The sequence below is a fragment of the Bos javanicus genome, chromosome 16 (genome assembly GCF_032452875.1).
Source record: "Bos javanicus breed banteng chromosome 16, ARS-OSU_banteng_1.0, whole genome shotgun sequence".
In the NCBI taxonomy this organism is placed as follows: domain Eukaryota; kingdom Metazoa; phylum Chordata; class Mammalia; order Artiodactyla; family Bovidae; genus Bos; species Bos javanicus.
The window spans coordinates 44,492,341-44,514,584 of record NC_083883.1 but is presented as its reverse complement, the minus strand read 5'-3'; the positions used below and the strand labels follow the sequence as shown (position 1 = coordinate 44,514,584).

The 22,244-nt window shown below is 43.2% G+C and overlaps 1 protein-coding gene across 6 annotated transcripts in view; it reads right to left on the bottom strand.

Moving 5' to 3' along the window:
• The window catches only part of CLSTN1 (calsyntenin 1), a 76,104-nt gene that overhangs the window by 7,608 nt on the left and 46,252 nt on the right, over nt 1-22,244 (bottom strand). The window contains exons 3-11 of one of the 6 annotated variants that reach the window (XM_061382808.1): nt 20,691-20,720; nt 19,334-19,529; nt 17,346-17,554; nt 15,211-15,360; nt 14,907-15,092; nt 11,495-11,743; nt 10,212-10,333; nt 3,765-3,927; nt 562-639 (exon numbers count right to left, since the gene is read on the bottom strand). In XM_061382808.1, coding sequence (XP_061238792.1) covers nt 562-639; nt 3,765-3,927; nt 10,212-10,333; nt 11,495-11,743; nt 14,907-15,092; nt 15,211-15,360; nt 17,346-17,554; nt 19,334-19,529; nt 20,691-20,720 — 1,383 coding nt within the window. The remainder of the gene's footprint in view (nt 1-561; nt 640-3,764; nt 3,928-10,211; nt 10,334-11,494; nt 11,744-14,906; nt 15,093-15,210; nt 15,361-17,345; nt 17,555-19,333; nt 19,530-20,690; nt 20,721-22,244) is intronic. The other 5 variants (XM_061382809.1, XM_061382810.1, XM_061382812.1 and 2 more) reach the window with 5 other exon arrangements.

The window sequence follows — 22,244 nt, the reverse complement described above, 5'->3', positions numbered from 1 at the left end:
GTGAAGATGTTATAAGAAAAAGCCAGAAAGTGGCCCTTGACAGGCTGTCACAAAGAGCCAATATCAGGAGGTAGTAAACCCTGTTCCTACACTGAAGGAGAAGAGCCTGACTGTCAGCAGCACGTCTCAATCCTGACAAGGACATTACACGCAACATCACTGTTAGGGATTGAGATCTCTAAGAAACATTATTTAGAATTTATTATCGGGCAGGACAGAATATCTAGACACGAGTCTTTTCCTGTCTGGTGGTTCAGACACACAAGCAGCAGGAGGTAGCCTGTGAGATTTCAGCAAGGTGTCTCAGGCAGTGGGATGGGGTGAGATTTGATGAAGGGGGTAAAAGAAACTCCCATTAGTGCCTCGCATGAATGAGTCATTTGCTCTCACTTCAGCTGGGATCAGCACGGGCAGAAAAAGGAAATCCCATGATGCAATGGGGTAGCATAAGGCAAAGCAGCAGCTCAAGACAGTGTCTGGGACCCAAATGCAACTGGGGTGTCGCATGCGGAATGGGCAATGAATGGAGGTCTTGTCTTTAAATGAAACACAATAGTGAACCGTAGGCAAGAGTCCAGGGACCTGCGGAGGCCAGAGGCACAGGCTCAGTTTCATTGTCACTTTCAACTCCTGAATACTCTGTAGAAAAGCAAGACAGACAATATAAAAGGACCAAGAGGTTAGGCTCTTCAGAACTGGACCTTGAAAATTAGTTTCGAAAAGTTACCAAACCCAAAGAGAACACTTCGCCTCTCATCCCTCTTGACACACTCCACCTGGATGAAGCTTGTACATCATCACCTTTTACCACCCCAATGCTTCTTCCCATCCTTTTAAAAAAAAGTTTAATTGTAGTTGATTTACGAAGTTAATCTCTGTTGTTCAGCAATGTGATTCAGTTACACACACACACACACACACACACACCCTTTTTCATATTCTTTTCCATTATGGTTGATCAGAGAATATTGAATATAGTTCTCTGGGCTATCCAGTAGGACCATGTTGTTCAACTTTTTCCAGTCTTTTATTTTGCCTTCCTACAGCCTCCTTGCCAAAACACAAGTTGGATTCAAAATAAGACGGAGTGAAAGCCGTGTGCTCAATTCACTGATCTCCTCAACCTGCCCAGGCAGGACCCAGCCAGATGGTGGCTGACGTTGGTGGCAGAGACGGACCCCATGCAAATGGCAGCCCTCCTGGACCACAGCGCCAGCCTTCCTGATGGGGACACACACATCAGCATCCAAAGGGTGCTATGTAGTGAATGTGTATAACTTTTGAAGGCTCAAAAGGAGTACATAATTGGTTGAGACTTTGACTTCCAAGGGACAGAGGAAGGAAGGCATTTTTAACCAGTTTTTCTGAACAGGAAGGGAGTCAGAGATTAGGGAACTTAACCCAGAGAAACATACTCAATCAGTGACGGCTCAGGGACAGCAGCTGCTGTCCCCACCAGTGTTCTGGGTCCAGGCATACACCCACCCAATAAGAGGACAGAGTCTCCACTTTCAAGACTGCTTCCCTGTGTCCGCCCCATCTTGCAGAACAGGCCTCTCCACCTTTAGCTTTAGCTGCAGATGAGTGGGCTCCAGACCAGGTGTGCACAGGTGAGCCCTGGGGTCCACACAGCTCCTCCGTCCCCTAAACACACAGGTGAGCCCTGGGGCCCACATAGATCCTCTGTCTTCACAACCCACAGTAAGAACTGATGTTTCTGCTGATGCAATGAGGGGGCCTAAAGCCTGAGTTCCCCATAGTGAATTTGAAAAGAAAGGGATCTCAAATCCCCTGAAAGGAAGAAAGGAGATCTTTTTTCCTGTTAACTACAATTTCTAAAAACTTGTGTTTGGTTTGGAGATCTAGGGAGATTTTTCTGGCTGAGGATGCCGAGAGGGCTGAGGTAGAAAGAGATGAGAGAGGGTGAAAGTGACGGCCATCTGACAGCAGAGGCACCAGGACACGAACAGGAAGGCAGACTGGAATGTGAGGGCTTATTTTAACCCATGCAACAAAGTTCTCAGAATACAAAATAACACTTAGGTTGGCTCTTGTATTCTTATTCAAGTCTTTACTGAGAAATTGTGGAAGCTAATATGAACTGAAATTTTAAGAATAAGAAAAACTTCCGATATGCCCAATAATTTATTCCTCACTCCTTGGTCTCACGTTCTCATTTCTTACAACCGACTGTCACCAGAATTAAATCTGGGAATTCACTGAAGAAGTTCACTGTGAATACTGTCGTATTCCTTTTCATTTGAAAGGATCTGCAGGAAGATTATGAAATTCAATCCTCCTAAAAGCAGCAAAACTGTCTTGGAAACTGTTGTTGTTCAGTTGCTCAGTCGTGTTGGACTCTGCAACCCCACGGCCTGCAGCATGCCAGGTTTCCCTGTCCTTCACCGTCTCCCAGAGTTTGCTCAAATGATGTCTTGGAAATTAGGCTCTTTCATAAATTTCTAGTCTAACTCCAGGTACAACACTTCCACAGAGAAGGAAAAGGAAGGCTGATTTAGCAGGTACATGTGATGATGACACCCTGCAGTCACACAACAGAGTCAAGGGCAAGGGTTGGAGGCGGGACCCCATGAACCTCAACGGCAGACCAGGAGACCTGTCAACTTGGGTGGGAAAGATCACATGCTTATTTTCACTAACTTCTAATATTTAGTTTTCCCTTTCCTTATAAATGTCAGCTACAAATGACAAGAATATTGGAAGAAACCGTGACTTTGCAAATAGAAATCATGTCCCATTGCATCGACAAGCATTGTTACAAAGCCCCTTGCTATTCTGACTCACAGCAGTTAACAGATGTGCCTGATCTTCACATGTGAAGAGTGGCGCAAATGTTACTATTTCACAAATAAGGGCTTTTAGCACTTGCATAACTGTATGTACTTCAATCTAATTGGTCACCTTTGAAATCCTATGTATTTTATTTTATAGGGTCATAAGAAATTATCCTTCTAAGAAGGGATCCTCAGGCTTCCCAGACTACCAGAGGAATCCATGGCACAGAAAACATTAACACTCTTCATTCGGTGGATCAGAGACCCCGGCCTGAGTGCACCAGCTCCAGGGGTTCAAACCCTAGCGCCATGTGATCAGCTGATTAACACGGCTTGCTTCTTTTCTTCATCTCAGTTTTTCAGCTGTGAAATAGGGATAAAAAGAGCTTCTGCCCCACAGACGTATCACTTAGAATTAATGAGATAATGTATGTTAAGCCATAAGCACACAGCCTGCCACTTAGAAAACAAGAATAAGCTGTACTGTCTTGCTGGTGATTGTCATCACATCCCATCTCGGTCTTTCGGCAGAGACGCCCACAGACTCTTCTCCAGTCCTCACTGAAGTGCTTCTACCAGGCTACCAAGCACAAACACTCTGATGTGCCCTCTGGGCCAGAGCAACTCACACATCTGCTGTTTCTGTGTTTTTGTAAACTTTCCAATTAACAGATTAATTTATAAACATGTTCCTCAACACACTCTCTCTCTGCACAACGCTCCCTCCCAGGCCCTCAGGAAGGGTGTTTCCATCCTTCACTGCCTCCAGCGAGCATCACAGAGCTGCCCCAAAGCCTTGCACAGCAATGCCCCCAGAAAGGCAACACCAGGCAAAGGAATGAAAAGATAAAGGACAGGACAGCAAGGAATGAGAATACTGAGAAGAGCCTGCTTCTGTTAATATCAACACAGCAGAGAAAAAGTATTGCTCCTGAGACTGAGGGGAAAAGGAGTACCCGTGACCGTTACCTTGCCAGCAAGCCCCAACCACGAGCTGGGTTTCGATCTTGGATGGATGAAGTGGGTAATCTTCAGTGACAGAGAAGGGCTCATGAGGGACACCGTCCACGTAGAGGGTCACACTGGGGATTTCCACGTTGAGGACGTAGTGATGCCATTCCTCGTCACAGACCTGTGGGGCCAAGGGAAGTGTTAGGTGTGTAACACTCTCCTTCCTTCTCACCCTTCCACACAACTGGACACGAGAACGAATTTCTGTTTTCCTAGAAAGGAAAAGATTTAATGCAACAGGAACTTCCCTGGTGGTCCAGTGGTTAAGACTTCGCCTTCCAATGCAAGGGGTGTGGGTTCCATCCCTGGTCAGGGAACCAAGACCCCACATGCCTTGTGGCCAAAATACCAAAACATAAAACAGAAGCAATATTGTTAACAAATTCAATAAAGACTTTAAAAATGGTCCACATCATCAGTCAATAAATAAAAAGGCAACAAAATATGTCTCTTCCCACCATGTCTCACCCAAAGGGCCCAGGTGACAACCACCTCAAGGACATGTCAGACTGGGGGGCAGGGAGGGGCGCTTCAAACGGTGAGCTGCCCAACCCCCTTCTGCCAGGAGCGTGACACGAGGGAATTCTAGTATCGGCAGGATGGTCACCACTCGGGGGGCTGGCAGTTCCTTTTCTGGATCAAAATGAAAAATACCTCCCGTCTCAGAATGAGGCCCACTGTGCATCATGTGCTTTCCTTTCTCGGTTCAAAGATGATGCTCTATACAAATATGAACATTAAGCTCAGGTGGCCAAATTCAACTGAGTTCCTCTCCTATCCCTTGCTGTCACGCAGGGACTGCTGGTCTGCAGTCTCCGAGGCCCCACCTGGTCTGGCACTGGCCTGATTTCTGGCTTATGTTTTATGCAAGAACAGGGACAAGCAGAGAAGGAGATACTGTGGGATGAAATTTCTAAACATGCCTTTCAAATAGTTTGCCCAAATCTTCCCTGGTGGCCCAGTGATAAAGAATCTGATGACAAACGCTGGAGACATGGGTTCAATCCCTGATGTGAGAAGATCCCACATGTGGCAGAGCAACTAGGCCTGTGTGCCACAACTACTGAGCCCATGTGCTGCAACTACTGAAGCCCACACATTCTAGAGCCCATGCCCTCCAACAGAAAGGCCACTGCAACGAGAAGCCTGCGCACCCCAATGGGAGAGCAGCCCCTGCTTGCCGCAACTAGAGAAAAGCCCAAGCAGCAATGAAGCCAAAAATCAAATAAATGAATAATTATTTTTTCCAGTTCAGTTTAGTCACTCAGTCGTGTCTGACTCTTTGCGACCCCATGAATCGCAGCATGCCAGGCCTCCCTGTCCATCACCATCTCCTGGAGTTCACTCAAACTCACGTCCATCGAGTTGGTGATGCCATCCAGCCATCTCATCCTCTGTCGTCCCCTTCTCCTCCTGCCCCCAATCCCTCCCAGCATCAGAGTCTTTTCCAATTTAAGTTTGCCCAATTTACCTTTTAGTTCTAAGAAATTGAACCAAGGAGAAATTGAGAGCTTAAACAGGCCAGAAACATCAAAATAAATGAAGACATTACCAAAGATTACTCCCAAAAGAAAAGCAACTGCTTTTGAGCCTGAGGAAAAATTCAAACCTATAACATTGTATATATGTTTAGTATATACTCATGATATGTGTGTATATAAATGTGTCATCACATATTTCTAAATAAAGGAATTACACAGTAATTCACTTTTGAGATAGGTTCAGTTCAATTCAGTCGCTCAGTCGAGTCCGACTCTTTGCGACCCCATGAATCACAGTATGCCAGGCCTCCCTGTCCATCACCAACTCCCAGAGTTCACTCAGACTCATGTCCATCGAGTCAGTGATGCCATCCAGCCATCTCATCCTCTGGCGTCCCCTTCTCCTCCTGCCCCCAATCCCTCCCAGCATCAGAGTCTTTTCCAATGAGTCAACTCTTCATATGAGTTGGCCAAAGTACTGGAGTTTCAGCTTTAGCATCATTAAGATCTTAATTTTAGTTTAAGTCTTTATTTCAAACAAGTTCTGTAATAGAAGTTTCTTCAGAAAGTAATTTATATTACATTCCTAGTTTTACAGATATTACAGGTTTCTAGGGGATTAGTAGAATAACACTGTACTTAAATATCAGTAATATTTGGTCAAAGTCCGTGAGCATATTCTAAGAAGACAGTAGTCAAGTTCAAGTGCGTCACTAAGTCGTGTCTGACTCTTGCGACCCCATGGACTGTTGCCCACCAGGGTCCTCTGTCTATGGGATTCTCCAGGCAAGAATACTGGAGTGGGTTGCCATGGCCTCCGCCAGGGGATCTTCCTGACCCAGGGATCGAACCCATGTCTCTTCTGTCCCCTGCTGGCAGGCAGGTTCTTTACCACTAGGGCCACCTGGGACCACTCCAACTACTCACTTTACATCAACAATAGCCTCGCTCCCCTTTGTGCACGTGTGTGCTCACTCAGTTAGCTGTGTCTGACTCTTTGAAACCCCATGGACTGTGTAGCCCACCAGGCTTCCCTGTCCATGGCATTCCCCAGGCAAGAATACTAGAGTGGGTAGCCATGTCCTTCTCCAGGGAATCTTCCCGACTCAGGAGTTGAACCCAGGTCTTCTGCATTGCAGGCAGATTCTTAATCAACTGAGCTACGCAGGCAGTGAAGATAGTAGTAGAATTAGTATAATTTTTTAATTTCCTTGAAAACAGGGAGATGAGGAGAGTGAAACCCCAAGCCACAGACAACACCCACGACAATACTGCTGATGAGGTGACTACATGAATGCTGAGACAAGCCAAGTGGAGAAAAGCAACAGGGTTTCAGATTCAGGAGATACCAGAGGGTGTGAAGCCACATTAAAAAAAAAAAAAAAACCTTTATAAAGACAACAGAAAGGAGAGTTCAAAACTTAAAGCTAGGGGGAAAAAAAGTCATGTTGATCAACTATCTCTTTTCAAAGTGTAGGAAAGCTAATTTCATGTAAAACTGAGGGTGGGGGAATGGAAATGATCATGACTCAATTCCACATGAAGTTTTTAAAAGGAAAAGAAAAGACAACCAAAGGGAATAATATCCCTTCAGCTAATGAAACCATACCTGAAAGTCATACCTAACAAAAGAGATGAGAACAATGATCTTTAATCTTAAAACATGCTAAAAGACACAAGGAGAATGACATAAAACAGTAAAAAACAAGTTAATAATTAAAGCAACTCAGAAACGAGGTGACAGGATACAGAAATGATTTAAACGAAAGGGACGGTTACAGTAAAAAAAGGTGAAGAATATCAACAAAAGATAAATGGAGTCCCCAGGGAGGAAAACCAAAGCAATGAAAAAGAATACCGAAAACCCTGCATGAAATACCCAAATATTTGAAACTAGATACTATAAGAGAATAACACATATTTGGGAAAACAGACCTAAAACCACCAAGACGTATTCATAAAATTAAAAAGAAGAGGAAGAGAAAGAAATACATCCTATGATCATCCAAACAAAAAGACTAAATATTTTATAAATGAAAGAAAATCAAGTTGTTGTCAGAGTTTAATAGCAACATTTTATGTTAGAACTCAATGGAGAGAGAGATTTTCTGTTCTTAGAAATCTTACATCTGAGCCAGAGATGAGATATCCAGCCAAAGTGACCTTCAGTATAAAGGCCACAGACAAACTATTAAAACAACATGTAAGAACTTAGGAATTAACTGTTCCCATGAGCCCTTCCTGGGAACACACTTCCTACCACCCAAGTGACCAGAAAACAAATGCCACAAGGATAGTGACACTGACCATTGATGGCTGCTTACAACACGAAGAGAAAAAACCAGACCCAGGGCTTAAACAGATCAGAAACATTAAACCCCATTCTGATCAAGTCTTTAGAGCCCACTCCCAATGTACGGGGTATAAAGAAAAGAGAGGAGGGACTTCCTGGGTGGTCCAGTGGTTAAGAATCTGCCTTCCCAAGCAGGGAATGCAAGTTTGATCCCTGGTATAAGATCCCATATGCGGAGGAGCAACTAAGCCCACGTGCCTCAACTATAGAGAAGCCCACGCACTCAATAAAGAGCGCATGTGCTGCAACTAAGACCCAACACAGCCATAAGGAAGTAGGCAGATAGATAAATACATAAATATTTTTAAAAGGAGGAGAAAACAGAGGAGCATGTTACATTACACCACAGGGAAGCAACCAGGCAAATCTAAACTCTTGAAAACTATGGGAGTAAAGCCTGATTTTATTACCAAATGAATTCCAAGGGAGAAGAGGAGAGTCTATAGATTAAAATAAACTCAAAAAGTCTATCAGTCAATCCCAATGTATGGCCCCTTATAGGATCCTGATTCAAACAAACAAAACTGTAAACACAAAAACACCTATGAAACAATCTGAACACTGGATGGATATTGAAAAACTATTAACAGTGGAGGTAACAATGAAGTAAGACTGACCAAGAGCTGATAATTACTGAACCCAACTGAAGGGTGTGTGGAGTTGTGCCTTATACTAATCTGTCCACTTTTACCTATGTCTAAAATTTTCCGTGATAAAGTTTCAAAAACATGTAAACAGAAGGAACTAAACACTGGGATGCCCCTGGCAGTCCAGGGGTTAGGACTCTGCTCTTCCACTGCAGGGGGCATGGGTTTGATCCCTGGCTGGGGAACTAAGATCCCCCATGCCGTGGGGTGCAGTCAACTTTTTATTTAAAAGAAAAGAAGAAATTAAATATATAAATGCAGGCTATGATTATGAAAACAGAACTATACCTAAAATGTATACCTGTGCTGCAAAAGTTTTTTTCTGGATACCTTTCTTAGTGTCTTGAAAAAATTTATGACAATGGTTTCCGAGAAAGAAATGATCTAGGTAAATAAAAATGACAACAGTAAGAGATGAATGCTGTCACCTGGACAGTGACCTCATCTTTCTACCAAAACACACTTTCTTCCTCTCATATGGGCTCTTATGTATCTATCTTGTAACAGTTTCAGACAATGTTATATTTCACCAACTATAAGCACATATAACACTATGTCCGCTCATATCTACTAACTCCAGGAGACAAATAAATTAAGCCCAGGCCAAATGTTTCCTTCTTGTCCCAACTCTAAATCATGAGACAAAACAACCTGCTGTGATTGTAATGGAAAGGCTTTCTCAGTTCACAGCATCTCTTTGTTTCCTATAACACATTGATTCTTTGCACATGACACTTGCTTTTTTACCACTGCAACTGCTAGGAAATCAGCCTTGCAAAGATATGACATCATCACAAGAAGTTTATAATACGATCTAATGCCAAAACTGTAAACTCCTAATACTCCTTTAATACACCTAAGACCTAGCAATTCATGTGATGTCTCAAAGATGTCAAGACTGCTGGTTCCTTGAAAATTTAAAATATCGTGTCCCTGAATTTGCTGAGGCACCAAGTCCTGGGCACAATTTGGGAGCCAAGGACTTAGACAATGAATAAACAAATACAAGGATCTCAATTTTTAAGTAAGTGCTGCTTATCTCAATAAATTATAACACAGTATTTTATATTTGAAACATACTATTTCTTTATATAGGCACACCTTGGAGATACCACAGGTTTAGCTCCGGACCACAGCAATGAATCAAGTATCACAAGAAAGTGAGTCACATGAATCTTTTTGGTTTCTCAAAGCATAAAAAGTTATATTTACACTATACTATTAAGTGTGCAACTGCATTATGTCTAAAAAATACCTGTGTCTGTGCGTCTGTATTTTAGTCGCTTACTCATGTCCAACTCTTTGCGACCACATGGACTGCAGACTGCCAGGATCCTCTGTCCATGGAATTCTCCAGGTAAAAATACTGAAGTGGGTTGCCATGCCCTCCTCCAGGGGACCTTGCCTGACCCTGGGATCAAAGCCAGGTCTCCTATATTTCAGGCAGATTCTTTACTATCTGAGCCACCAGGGAAGCCTAATTTAAAAATACTTTACTAAAAACTGTAACCATCATCTGAAAATGCTTAGGACTTCCAGGGCAGTCCAGTGGTTAAGATTCCATGCTCTCAGTGCAGGCGCTGGGGTGGGGGGGGCACAGGTTTGATTCCTGGTTGGGGAACTAAGATCCTGCATGCTGCAGAGTATGCCCCCCCCAAAAAAAAACCCAATATCTGAGAAGTACAATAAAATAAGGTAAGCCTGTATTAATATTTTATGTATAAAATACACACATGTAAAAAAAACAAAGTCTTTCAATGTGAAGGAGTTCCATGGATTTAATGTGCTATCCTATTACCCACAGACACAGAAATCGTAAAATCTTCAATACACCTTGCCCGTAAATAGTTGGTCCTGTGCAGTTTCAGTGCCCATTTACTCTCTCTGAAAAAAAATCCTATCAGTGAGTTTTCCATTCCCTCACCTGACTCAGCTTCCAGTGGAACTCTGCAGGTTTGTATTTCTTCTCTTCTGAAGGATCCTGACGGAGGAGGAAAACCAGCCGGCAGCCGTGGACATAGAGTGAGTAATGGTGTCGGTTCATCTCTGCAGAGAGAAATTCTACTGGTAAACCGCCAGCTTAACTCACTACTCACCAGACAGCTTTTGCAGAAACTAACACCCGTGCCCAGCCATTTTTATTCTGGCTGGCCAAAAATTAATTCTGTTATTTCACGAACACTTTGTGGGTTATTACATTCAATAGTTACACCTGACACATCTGTAAATCTTCTCCAGCACCATTGAGTTTCATTTTCACTTTCTACATGAGAATTAATCACTAAGGTTTTTTGTCTGTTAGTTGAATATTCACATCATCTGAAGTATAACTATATTCTGAAGAACTACCATCTTATGAGACTCCAGTATACATGTCACTCAGACAATTAGAGAAAGTATCTGCATTAAAATTCACCGAAGAACTCTTCTTCACTCAAAATTTCATTATGCATCATTGTAAAAAAAATTTAGGGTAATAAACTTGTGTTTACAATATACACAAGGTTGGAACAAAAATCTAAGAGTGAAATGTGAATAACAACAATCGTTAAGTTGTGCAGTGAATCCTTGATCAATTTTAAGTTCTAACAACTTAACACAGTGATGTTAATCATATCACTCTCTAAAAATGTGCATCTCCAGTCAATAATGTGTTAAGACCCAAAGGAGAAATAAAAGCTGTTATTTCTTCAATGGATTTTGAAGACAGTTTTACCAGCCTAAACGAACTCTCCAGGGTGGGCCAAGGCAGGGTTAGGAACAGATACACTTGGGTTGTGGGCTTCCCAGGTGGCACTAGTGGTCAAAAACCTGCCTGGAAATGCAGGAGATGTAAGAGCTGCAGGTTCAGTCTCTGGGTTGGGAAGATTCCCTGGATGAGGACATGGCAACCCACTCCAGTATTCCTATCTGGAGAACCCCACGGACAAAGGAGCTTGGAGGGCTGCAGTCCATAGGGTCACAGAGAGTTGACATGACTGAAGCGACTCAGTATGCATGCACGCACGCAAACATGCACACTTGGGCTTTACTGAGAAGTGGGGCCTGATCCACTGAGTAAAACTAACAAATGCCTAGATGCCAGTGCCAGATCTTGAGCAGAGAACCACGAGTGTCACCAACAGCCTGTGGGAGCCTTTAGGGTTAGAATAAGTGCCGGCTCCAGGCTCCACTGCAAGGATGTCCCTTACAGCGAAGCTGACCTACCTGTTTTGTCTGAGCTGCAAAGAATCGTCTCCTTCTTCTTGCCAAATGGCCCGTGCCTCATCCACACAGAGATCGTAAAGGGCTCCTTGGGGTTGACGGAGACAATGCCGTCTGGGACCCTCACCGCCTGAGTGCCGTTGAACTCAAAGACCTGGTCGCTGTCATGGCCGTTGTCCGTGGGAAGGCCGACGGTCCAGTTCCAGGAGCCTCCTGGGGAAGGCAGCAGCTCAGCTGTGCCAGACGCAGCACCTGAAGCAACACAGTGACGCTTACTGTGCACGATGCGATGAACTCACATGGGATAAGCATTTCAAGGCCCACGAGGTACAGTCTTTATTTTAAAATTACTATTGAAACATAGTTAACTTACAATGTTGTGCTAATTTGAGGTACACAGCAAAGTGATTCAGTTATACGTAAACGTATTCTTTTTTTACATTCTTTTTCACTATAGGTTGGTACAAGATATTAAGTAGAGTTCCCTGTGCTACATAGTAGGTCCTTTTTGTTTATCTGTTTCATAAATAGGAGTGTGTATATGTTAATCCTGTGCCCTTTCTCCTTTGAAAAGCCTAAGTTTGTTTTCTACGTTTATGCATCTATTTTGTAAATAAATTCATGTGTATTTTTTTTATTCTTCTTAGATTCCACATATAAGTGATATCATACGACGCTCATCTTTCTCTGTCTGGCTTACTTCACTTAGTTTGATGATCTCTAAGTCCATCCATGTTGCTGCAAATGGCATTATCTCTTTCTTTTTCATGGCTCAGTAATATCACACACACACACTATCCATTCATCAGCTGACGGACACAGGCTGCTTCCATGTCGTGACTGTTGTGAACAGTGTCGCTCTGACACTGGGGCACATGTATTAAGGCACCGTATTTATCTTAATGGCTAAACAATCTGCTAATTCAGTTTTCTTTTCCTCAAAACTAAGAGTTTTTATTACTAAAAAGATGAAAAAATAACCATGGTTATTATCTTTAAAAAAAAGAAAAAGAAGGAATAGGAAAGAGGAGTTTTAACTTTTAAAAACTGTGACTCACTATGTTGTACAGCAACTATACTTTAATTAAAAAAAAAAGCAGCATTACTCGTGATCTCACCCCACTGTATACACTGTTAACATCTGGGTATAAACACTTCCAGTCCTTTCTTTATGAATATACACGTATTACTAAAATATGTATAATGTGTATGAAAATATATTATAAAAATGGACTCCTACTCTGTACTTACATATATGACCATTCATAGTCTCGAGCACAATTTAAAATGTCTGAACAGCACTTTATTGGATAGAATTTGTACAATAATTTATTTAACTAATCTGTCCTGTGAGCAGAGTCACCTCTAATTCTTTTCTGTGATAAACCTTGCGTCGACGAGGACCTCAGGGTCTCCATGATTATTCCCTTAGGATAAATTCTAGAAACGGGATACTAAGCCAGAGTACATGAGACATTTTCACAACTGTTGTTAAACATTGCCAGGCTCAATTTTTTTTTTTAAATTCGTCCACAGAGAATTCTGCAACCTCTCCCAGCCCCTGGGCCCTTAACTTTCCTATTTATAGGAGCAGCAGGACTAGGCTAGAACAGATTGGTCTTTCAAGTATCATCTGATCTCAGTTCAAATCCAAGCTCAGGCTCTTCCTAAAAGTGTGAGGCAACTCAGTCTCCCTCAGTCTCAACTAATTCCTCTGGAAAGATGAGGAATAACTCCACTGCCTTTGTGGGCCTGATGGGATGATAAAGAAAATAACACGTGTGCAAGTAACCTAGTGTATATAGGAAGCACTCGGACAGGAAATTCTTTCTATCTTTGAACTGTTCTGCTGAGAAAATGCTTATTAAATACCAAATAAATAATGGCAGCAGCAATATGGATGAAGCAAGAGACTATTGTACTGAGTGAAGTTCAGATCAGATCAGATCAGATCAGTCGCTCAGTCATATCCGACTCTTTGCGACCCCATGAATCGCAGCACGCCAGGCCTCCCTGTCCATCACCAACTTCCCGGAGTGAAGTTAAGTCAGGAGAGAAGGAGAAATATCCTATGACATCCCTTATATGAGGAATCTTAAAAGAAATGATACAAATGAACTTACAAAACAGATACAGACTCACAGACTTAGAGAAGGGTGTCAGGGGTGATGAATTGGGTGGGTGGCGGTGGGTGGGTGGGGACAGTCAGGAAGTCTGGGGTCGACACTGCTGTATTTAAAATGGATAACCAACAAGGACCTACTGTATAGCCCAGAACTCTGCTCAATGCTATGTGGTGGCCTGGAGGGCAGGGGAGTTTGGGCAAGAATGGATACAGATAAATGTATGGCTGAGTCTCTTTGCTGTTCACCTGAAACTATCACCACATTGTTTGTTAACTGCTATACCCTAGTACAAAACAGAAAGTTTTAAAAAATAAAAAGCTAAAGAAGAAGAATGGCATGAGAAAGCATGGTTTTTACATTATACTTACATAATTTAAAACAGAAAATACTCCAGACCTCTTCACTTACACATTTTTAGGTACCTGATTATGAGAATCTGGACTCATAGTCAGACACCCAAGTATATTCAGCACAGGGATGAGCCAACAGAGAATATACTTTTTCCCTGTTGCTGCTTCTTCATATGACAATTTTCAATTATGTAAGAAAATCGGTTGCCCAAGTCTGTTATCATTTGGTGAAGAGACAAGTGAGCATCAGAAAACACTGCCTCCGAAGCTCTTACTGAACAGCTCCCAGAACACAAGAGACCCTTCTGATCATCAAGAAGCAATTTAAGTTAGTGCTGTTCTGGGACTTCCCTGGCGATTCAGTGGTTAACACACCATGTTCCCACTGCAGGGGATACAGATTCAGTCCCTGGTCCGGGAACTAAGATCCCATGTGCTGAGCAGAGTGGCCAAAACATAACGTAAAAAAGTTACTGGTGTTCTACCACCAGCTGTGTGAAAGATTCTTCCTCAGCATTTTCCCTGAGAAGTATCCATACCTCTCCTCCACCTGACTTACATAAACCCGAAAAATATCCAGACTGATGGTGAAGATGGAGAACGAGCCTTGGGTCAAATTCTTGACCATTCTATGCTCCACCTGCTCCACACCTTGTTTGTGGGACACAAAGACTATATATTCAATGCAGGTTTCATTTTCATTTCCATTTCCTATTTCACGTTTGCCAAAAGCTATCACATTACCTAGTTTTTTTCTTTAGTCCTTAAATAATAAATTCATTTCATTTAAAGCACACTCCTTACAGAACCCTTATTTGGATGATTCCCAACGTATGTTAGAGAAAGACATGCTTGAAATCAGTGGGTCTTAAGGTAGCACACGCACACACTCTTCTGAATGGGCTTTTGGGGCCTGGGGTTCCTCCCTCGCCTCCTTACCGCAGAGCCGATGAAGTGACTTCTCAGAGTAGGTGTCACGGTCACAGCCCTTCCCGATGTGGCTGGTCTCCAGCTCCACCACCACCTGTGCCGAGGCCACCGACTCGTCACACGTTTCCAGGTGGACATTCGGAAAGAGTGTCAGAGCGCCGGTGCCAGGCTCGTATTCCACCCTGTTGTTCCATCCTGCGTGGGCCCACGGGGAGGGTGGGGTGGAGGGGAGAGGAGGAACACTCCTGTTAGGTCTCCATGGTGGACAGACTTTTGGAGCAGGTGCGAGAGCAGCACAGAGAGGGAGGCTCACCTTGCCACCCAGGGGTGCAGGTGGGCTTGATGCTGATCTTCACCAAAACGTCTTCTGCTGCTCTTTTCTTCCCGCAGTCGTAGGCCGTGACAGTCAGCTTGTACTGGTGCTCTTTACCATAGTTCAGCTTCTCTGTGTTTTTAATGTAACCTTCCAAAGGGAAAAACAACAGTGAGAACCCAAACCCATTCCGTTTCCCTCCTCCTGACTTTTTTTAATTGAAGTACAGTTGATGTACAATACTGTGTCAGTTTCAGGTGTACAGCAAAGTGATTCATGTATATACACATTTTTTTCCAGATTATTTTCAAGCCCATGTTGTGTTTTACTTCTGTCGTCCTACGCTGAAACACAAAATGCACGTGCTTTCAGCCCTGGAAGTACTAACACAGAAATAAACTTATGCTTCAGATAATTAACACTCAGTTTGGCTTTCCTGAGCTTGAACACACACTAAATCCACCTTGAAAGACTGTTTAAGCAGAAGAATGCAGCCTTCATTTATTCTTACAGCTGTATTTGATTTTATATTTAAGATTTAATATGTAAGGGCTTCCCTGGTGGCTCAGTGGTAAAGGAGACACGGGCTCGATCCCTGGGTCTTGGGAAGATGCCCTGGTGAAGGGAATGGCAACCCACTCCAGTATTCCTGCCTGGGAAATCCCACAGACAGAGAAGCCTGGCAGGCTACAGTCCATGGGGTCACAGAGTCAGACACGACTTACTGACTAAACAACAACAAGATAATGTGTAAAAGCATAAATAGACAAAATAATCCAAGTAATTCAAATATTAAATATGAGATGAAGCTGCATTAAATACTTTTTGCTAAAAGATTTACTTTTTTAGAGAGCCTTCCTACCCTCGCCAAGCAGGAGAGAAGCCTGCTTTCTCAACATGTGTGCAGATATCTGCAAAGTGTTTGCATCGTGTCCATCATTTCATCGAAGATTCTGGACTGTGTGTTAACAATGGAGACACCACAGGATCATCAAGAAGCCATAACCCAATAAAGAAGCTGAGCTCCAGACTAAGTTAATACTGTTCCATTACTAAGGATGGAGGTGGGGCTGGCAGTAAGGTATCAACTTCATTTTCAAGATGAGGCAGAAGATTCCAATGTGATGGAGAACAGAAAACAAGGCAAATTGAGAAGCAGTCTTGTTCGGATGCAAGCTGGCTGAAAGGCAGGGAGATGATAAAATAAAAACATCTTAGGCAGTGGATTTTTATTAGATTTCAGTGGGAAAGGAGAAAAATGATCATCCTAAAAGAGAATGTTTTTGTCAAACATCAAACTTTGGTGTCAGAAAACAGGCTTTCAGGGGACAGAGTAAAAATTTAAACGTAATCTAAACAGATATTTCTCCAAAGACATACAGATGGCCAAAAGGCACCTGTATGAAAAGATACTCAACAAGGCTAACTATTAGAGAAATGTAAATCAAAACTACAATGAGGTAGGGAATTCTCTGGTGTTTCAGTGGTTAGGACTCCGAGCTTCCCTGCACGGAGCAGGAGTTCAGTTCCTGGTCAGGCAACTAAGATCCCACAAGCCACTCGGTATGGACCACACACACAACTGAGTCACTGTGCTGTACACCTGAAACTAACATAACATTGTAAATCAACTATACTTCAACTTAAAAAAAAACTTAAGCGTGAAACAGACACACCAAGTTAGGTCTTGCTATGGACTGAATGTGTGTGTCCTCCCAAATTCTTACACTTGAAGTTGTGACCCTCATGGTAATGTATTAGGAGGTGGGGCGTTTGGGAGGTGATGAGCTTTAGGTAAGCTCACAAGGGTGGAGCCCTCGATATGGGATCAGTGTCCATACAAGACAAAGAGACTAGAGCTTTCTCCCTGCCATGTGCGGACACAGCAAGAAGCAGGTCCTCACCAACACTGAATTACTGAGCACTCTGTCTTAGACTTCCCAGCCTCCAGAACTGTATGAAGTAAGTGTCTGTCATTTTGTGTTTATGGTGTTTGGTGACAGCAGCCTGAATGGACTGACTGTGAGTTTCACTGAAGTGCAGACAAAGTGTGGGTTTGAAGCCAACTGGTGTAGAGGGGGCTGCCTGCCCCATCTCCCCGTCGGGGAGGAATGCGCCCACTTCTGGGTTCTCACCATCTTTGTCAACGGTGAATGGCACATCTGGGGTGACGATCTCATAGCTGCAGATTTGGCTGAACTGGGGGGAGCAGTCCGCGTCCACCGCCTCCACCCTCAAGATGCTGTCGTACTGCTTCCCCTCCACCACTGTGGCTTTGTAGGACTTCTCCTTGAACACGGGCGCATATTCGTTGACGTCGTTCACCTGAATGTGGACAGTTGCTCTGGAAGAACGGGGGGGAAAAAAGCTGTCAGTTTTGCTTGTTTGTATTTTTACCCGAAGAATAAACTTCTGCCCTATGGTTAAATTTCCTTTTTTTCCGATATCTTGTTTTATTAAATTATATGTGGAGATGAAAATTAAACTGCTCACTGTTTTTAATTTAGCATGGAGACAACAGAAAGTTAAAACAGGAATTTGGGTTGATGCTACAAAGTCCTACTGAGTAAGGCAGCTGGTAAATAACAGACTTGGGAGACTTCCCTGGTGGTTCAGTGGTTAAGACTCTGTGCTTCCAAAGCAGGTAGCACAGGTTGAATCCCCGGTTGGGGAACTAAGATCCCATACACTGCATGGAGCAGTCAAAAAAAACAAAAGAGAGAGACGGGATTTTCTTGACAATGTAGGGCAGGGCATGCACAAGGCGGGTAACTATATACCAGATATCTGTTTGTGCTCAACCCAGAAAGTTAAAAATATTTTGTTACAAAATCCGGGGAAAAAAAAAGTTAGGAAGTAGAGGTAAAAAGCAGAGATAGAAAATGGGAAATTATGAGCTTATTAAAACAAGTTTTATCCTGCTTCTAAGGAATAGAGAGCATCAGTAAACCACTGCTGGGATATCACCCACTACTGACCAACAAATGAAGGACTTCAACTTGCCCTCCCTGATCAACTACATTCCATCTCCCCAGTGTGGGCACAAGAAAACTAAGGCATCATCAGACCAAGCTACTGAAAACCATCAATCTCGAGTGCTACTGACCAGGGCATGTTTCTGAATCAGACAAGGTCCCTGACTGAAACAAGGCCTTTGTCAAGGAAAACCGCAACATCGCACTTTGTAAAATGGATGAGGCATGATTCACTGACATGTAGCATCCAGCTATTCACCAAGACCCTCCCTACCCCATGGTACCCCCATCCATCCTGACCCTCACAGTGGGATATGTGACATCACCTCACCCACGGAGCTTCTTTCCTTAACCAATACAGTAAGAAGAAACTGATACTTGGAAAAATTAAATTTGCCTAATGTTGGGGGACTAGTAAATGGTGGAGAAAAGACCTAGAAAAAGACTAAATCTAGGTCTTGTCCAATTGTCTCCGTGATACCAGTAGTTCTCAACTGGTAGGAAGCATGTGAACATACCCAGGATTGGGGGCAGAAGTAAGCTTTCTTTTACCCGCTCAAATGCATTTCATGCCCTTAAAATTTATGGGAAAAAAAAATACATATATATATAAACATAACAAAAGAATATCTTCCTCCAGGAAAAGTGGGCTTGTCGAATTTTCAATGGAAGGCCCTAGCATTTTTACTAGAGTAGCTGGGAGAATAAAATTACTCATTCATTTATTCAACATCTAACAAGTATTGGACACTTGCTGGGAGCCATACACAAGGGTAAACACACAGGATTCCTGCCCTCAAAGAGCTGACAATCTCAATAGGGACAATCAGAAACTATCCTCTGCCTTGTGTTTCAAAACTGAAAAGTCGTGGGACTTCCTTGGCAGTACAGTGTCTAAGACTCTGCACTCACAATGCAGGGCGCCGGGGTCCGATCCATGGTCAGGGAACCAGATCCCACATGCCACACTAACAGTTAGCATGCCACAACTAAGACCTGGCACAGCCAAATAAACAAATATCTTAAAAGCAAACAAAAGCAGTAAGTTTTAGGACAGTGGCAACAGTCACTGTTTTCCTTACACACACACACACACACACACACACACACACACACACACGCATACACTCTTTGTCCCGCTCACTTACTTGTGAGATTTTTTCACATTGGCCCCGTCTGGCCCCTTCCCGCAGTCATAGGCCTGGATGGTGAACGTGTAATCCTTCTGCAGCTCACAGTCCAGCTTCTCTGTGGAACGAATGACCCCCTCGCCAGTGGATTTATCCACCACCACTGCGTCAAAGGGCACATTCTGTCCATGAATCTTAAATCCACAAATCTCACCTGGGGAGTCAAAGCAGCATGGGTTAGGATTTCTGCCACACAAACCCAGGGTGCGCTCCCCTCCACCCCTAAAGAAAATGAACAACGACAATTCGGCAGCCAGGGGTTGGGGGTGGGGGGAGGGTCTGTGGACAAAGCGAGGGCGCTTGTGCTTTCATAGGGGGTAAGTTCTGGGGGCTTTAGTAAAAAGAAGCATGTTCTGGCTTTCCAAGCAACTTGTTTAACTTTGCATCCATTCATGCAGGAATACAAAAGAGAGAAAGAGAAAATATAGACAGGCATTTCACAGGAGTACTTAGGAGAGCTCCGGGGTAAAGTAGTTTCATTAGCTAACAGCCAAGGCCTGGTAACACAGAGGAGCTGCCCAGGGACCTGGGAGGGCCGGGCAGTGGTTTTGATTTGGACCAGAGAGGAGGCTAAAAGGCACAGTTAAGTGTTGAGAAAGGAAGAAGCGTGAGGCATAGGTTCAGCACCAGAATTACAGAAGGTCTGTCCAAAAAAAAAAAAAAAAATTCTAAGAAACAAGTCTTCCTGTGCAATGAGCCTGGCTAAAATTAGGGAATCAAAACAAACTACTAAATGAGAAAAAGGTAGAAATACCAACTTTTCAGGCATCCATTTCAACAGCTATCATCTGTGACTGAGATACAGTCTCCATTCTGGGGAGGGATGTGCTAGACTGCCCTTGGTTTTGGACTTTATCCTATCAGACCTGAAGAAGAAGCCTGCCTGGGAATGGAAGTGCATCCAAGTTCGTTTATGAGCTTCACTGGGAGTTAAAGTGTAGGTCTCCATTCTGGCCCAGGGGAGAACACATATAAACATTCTGATGTGTGTAGAATATATTTCACATAAAAACAAAACTTCCAAAATTACAACAAGCAGAAAATGGTTACACAGTGAATCTCTCAGATCCAATTTTTTAAAAAAGAATAGGATTATCCATATAGTTCAAATGGATGTCTGATTTCCAGATATTTCTAACCAAGGGTTTGGTTACATACAATTCCCATCAATAGACTTAAAAAATAGAAACAAAGTAGGAGAATAAATAGGGGGAAAGAGCATGACAGTTTCTTCTGTTTGAGGGCTGAGTCCCAATTTCATTAACATAGTTAGTGGGTTAATGTCATAAGAGGGATAGAAAGAACCCTTTATCACCTTCTTTGGTGACTGTCACCTCAAAACTCTCTAAAGGGAGAAAAGATAAACCCATGTCAGTAATACAGGAAAGAACGAACTCTAAACAATAAGAAAAAAAAGTCAAAGATGCACATATTACATAGAAAAGCTTGACATCGTTTAACAATACACTCAGTAGCCAGTGGCTAACATTGTTAGAGCAAAACTGAACCTTCAAGAACAAAATGTCTCTTTGCATCCCACTTACCACAGATGACACTAGCCTAGGGATGAAATACTGCTGTGAAGTTTCCTCACACCCACAGGTGTGATGGGGATCTCTCTTTTCAGGAATGCGTGGATGATAACAGTGTCTAAGTCAGTCTAGTTGTTGTTTTCTAGTTTTCAGATTTTCATTTTGAAGCTAAGTTCTTGGTGGCTGAATACCCTAACATTCAACTCATCATTGGCCTTAAGGAAACAGTGGGAGGGAAGGGTTTTATTTCAACCCCTTTGTTCTTGGCCTGAATAAATAACCATGTTTTCCCATCTAAGGTACCCAACCAAGGCAACCCATATCCATACAGAGACCTCTTCTCCTGGAACATCTGCTTATATGTGAACTGAAAGCAGATTCGGTCCTAACTGTAGCGATGCTGCCACGATCATGGTTTTCACTTCCTGAAACACCTGTTCTTCCAAGTCAGTATAAATCCTGCTCACCTCCCCCTACGACCCACTAGAGAGCAGATACAAGAAGGTCAGGGGTACCCTGCCCCAGACTCGGCGTGGCCTCACCAAGGAAACCAAAAGGTTACCCAGCCTCAATTTCCTGCACCCCCCCTTTTTTTAATGTATATCCCTGAACAGTATTGTTTCATTGTGTTTGTGACATGCAGTTCTTGTGACTTGATTTTTCACTCCACCTTTTCCAGCCGTGTGCATCTGAGATGTATTTATCTTTGCTAGCACCTGCAGATACAGAGTTCATTCACTCTCACTGGTACACACAGTTAGAAGCCAGTGAGTTAAAACGTAAGTGCTTAAAACACTGCCCAGCATAAAGGAAGCCCTCCACAAACACTGGCTGTTGTGGTAATGATTTCCCATTGTGTGAACACACTGGAGTTCCAGTGCTCTGCTGTCTGAACAAGGCTCAAGCCACTAGCCACGTGGCTTAAAACTGCTTAAAACTGAACTGAAATTCATGTTAAAAGTGCATAATATTGGGCTTCCCTGGTAGCTCAGTGGATAAGAATCTACCTGCGAGTGCAGGAGACGCCGGTTCGATCCCTGAGCCAGGATGATCTCACATGCCTCAGAGCAACTAAGCCCAGGAGCCACAACTACTGAGTCTGTGCTCTAGAGCTCAGAAGCCACAACTGCTGAAGCCTGCGTGCCTTACAGCCCGTGCTCCGCAACAAGAGGAGCCCCAGGCAATGAGAAATCCATACACCACCGCCAGAGAGTAGTCCCAGCTCGCCACAACTAGAGAAAAGCCTGAGCAGCAATGAAGACCCAGCACAGCCAAATAAATAAATACTTTCAAAAATAAATTAAAAAAAATTTTTAAGTGCATAATAACACAAACTC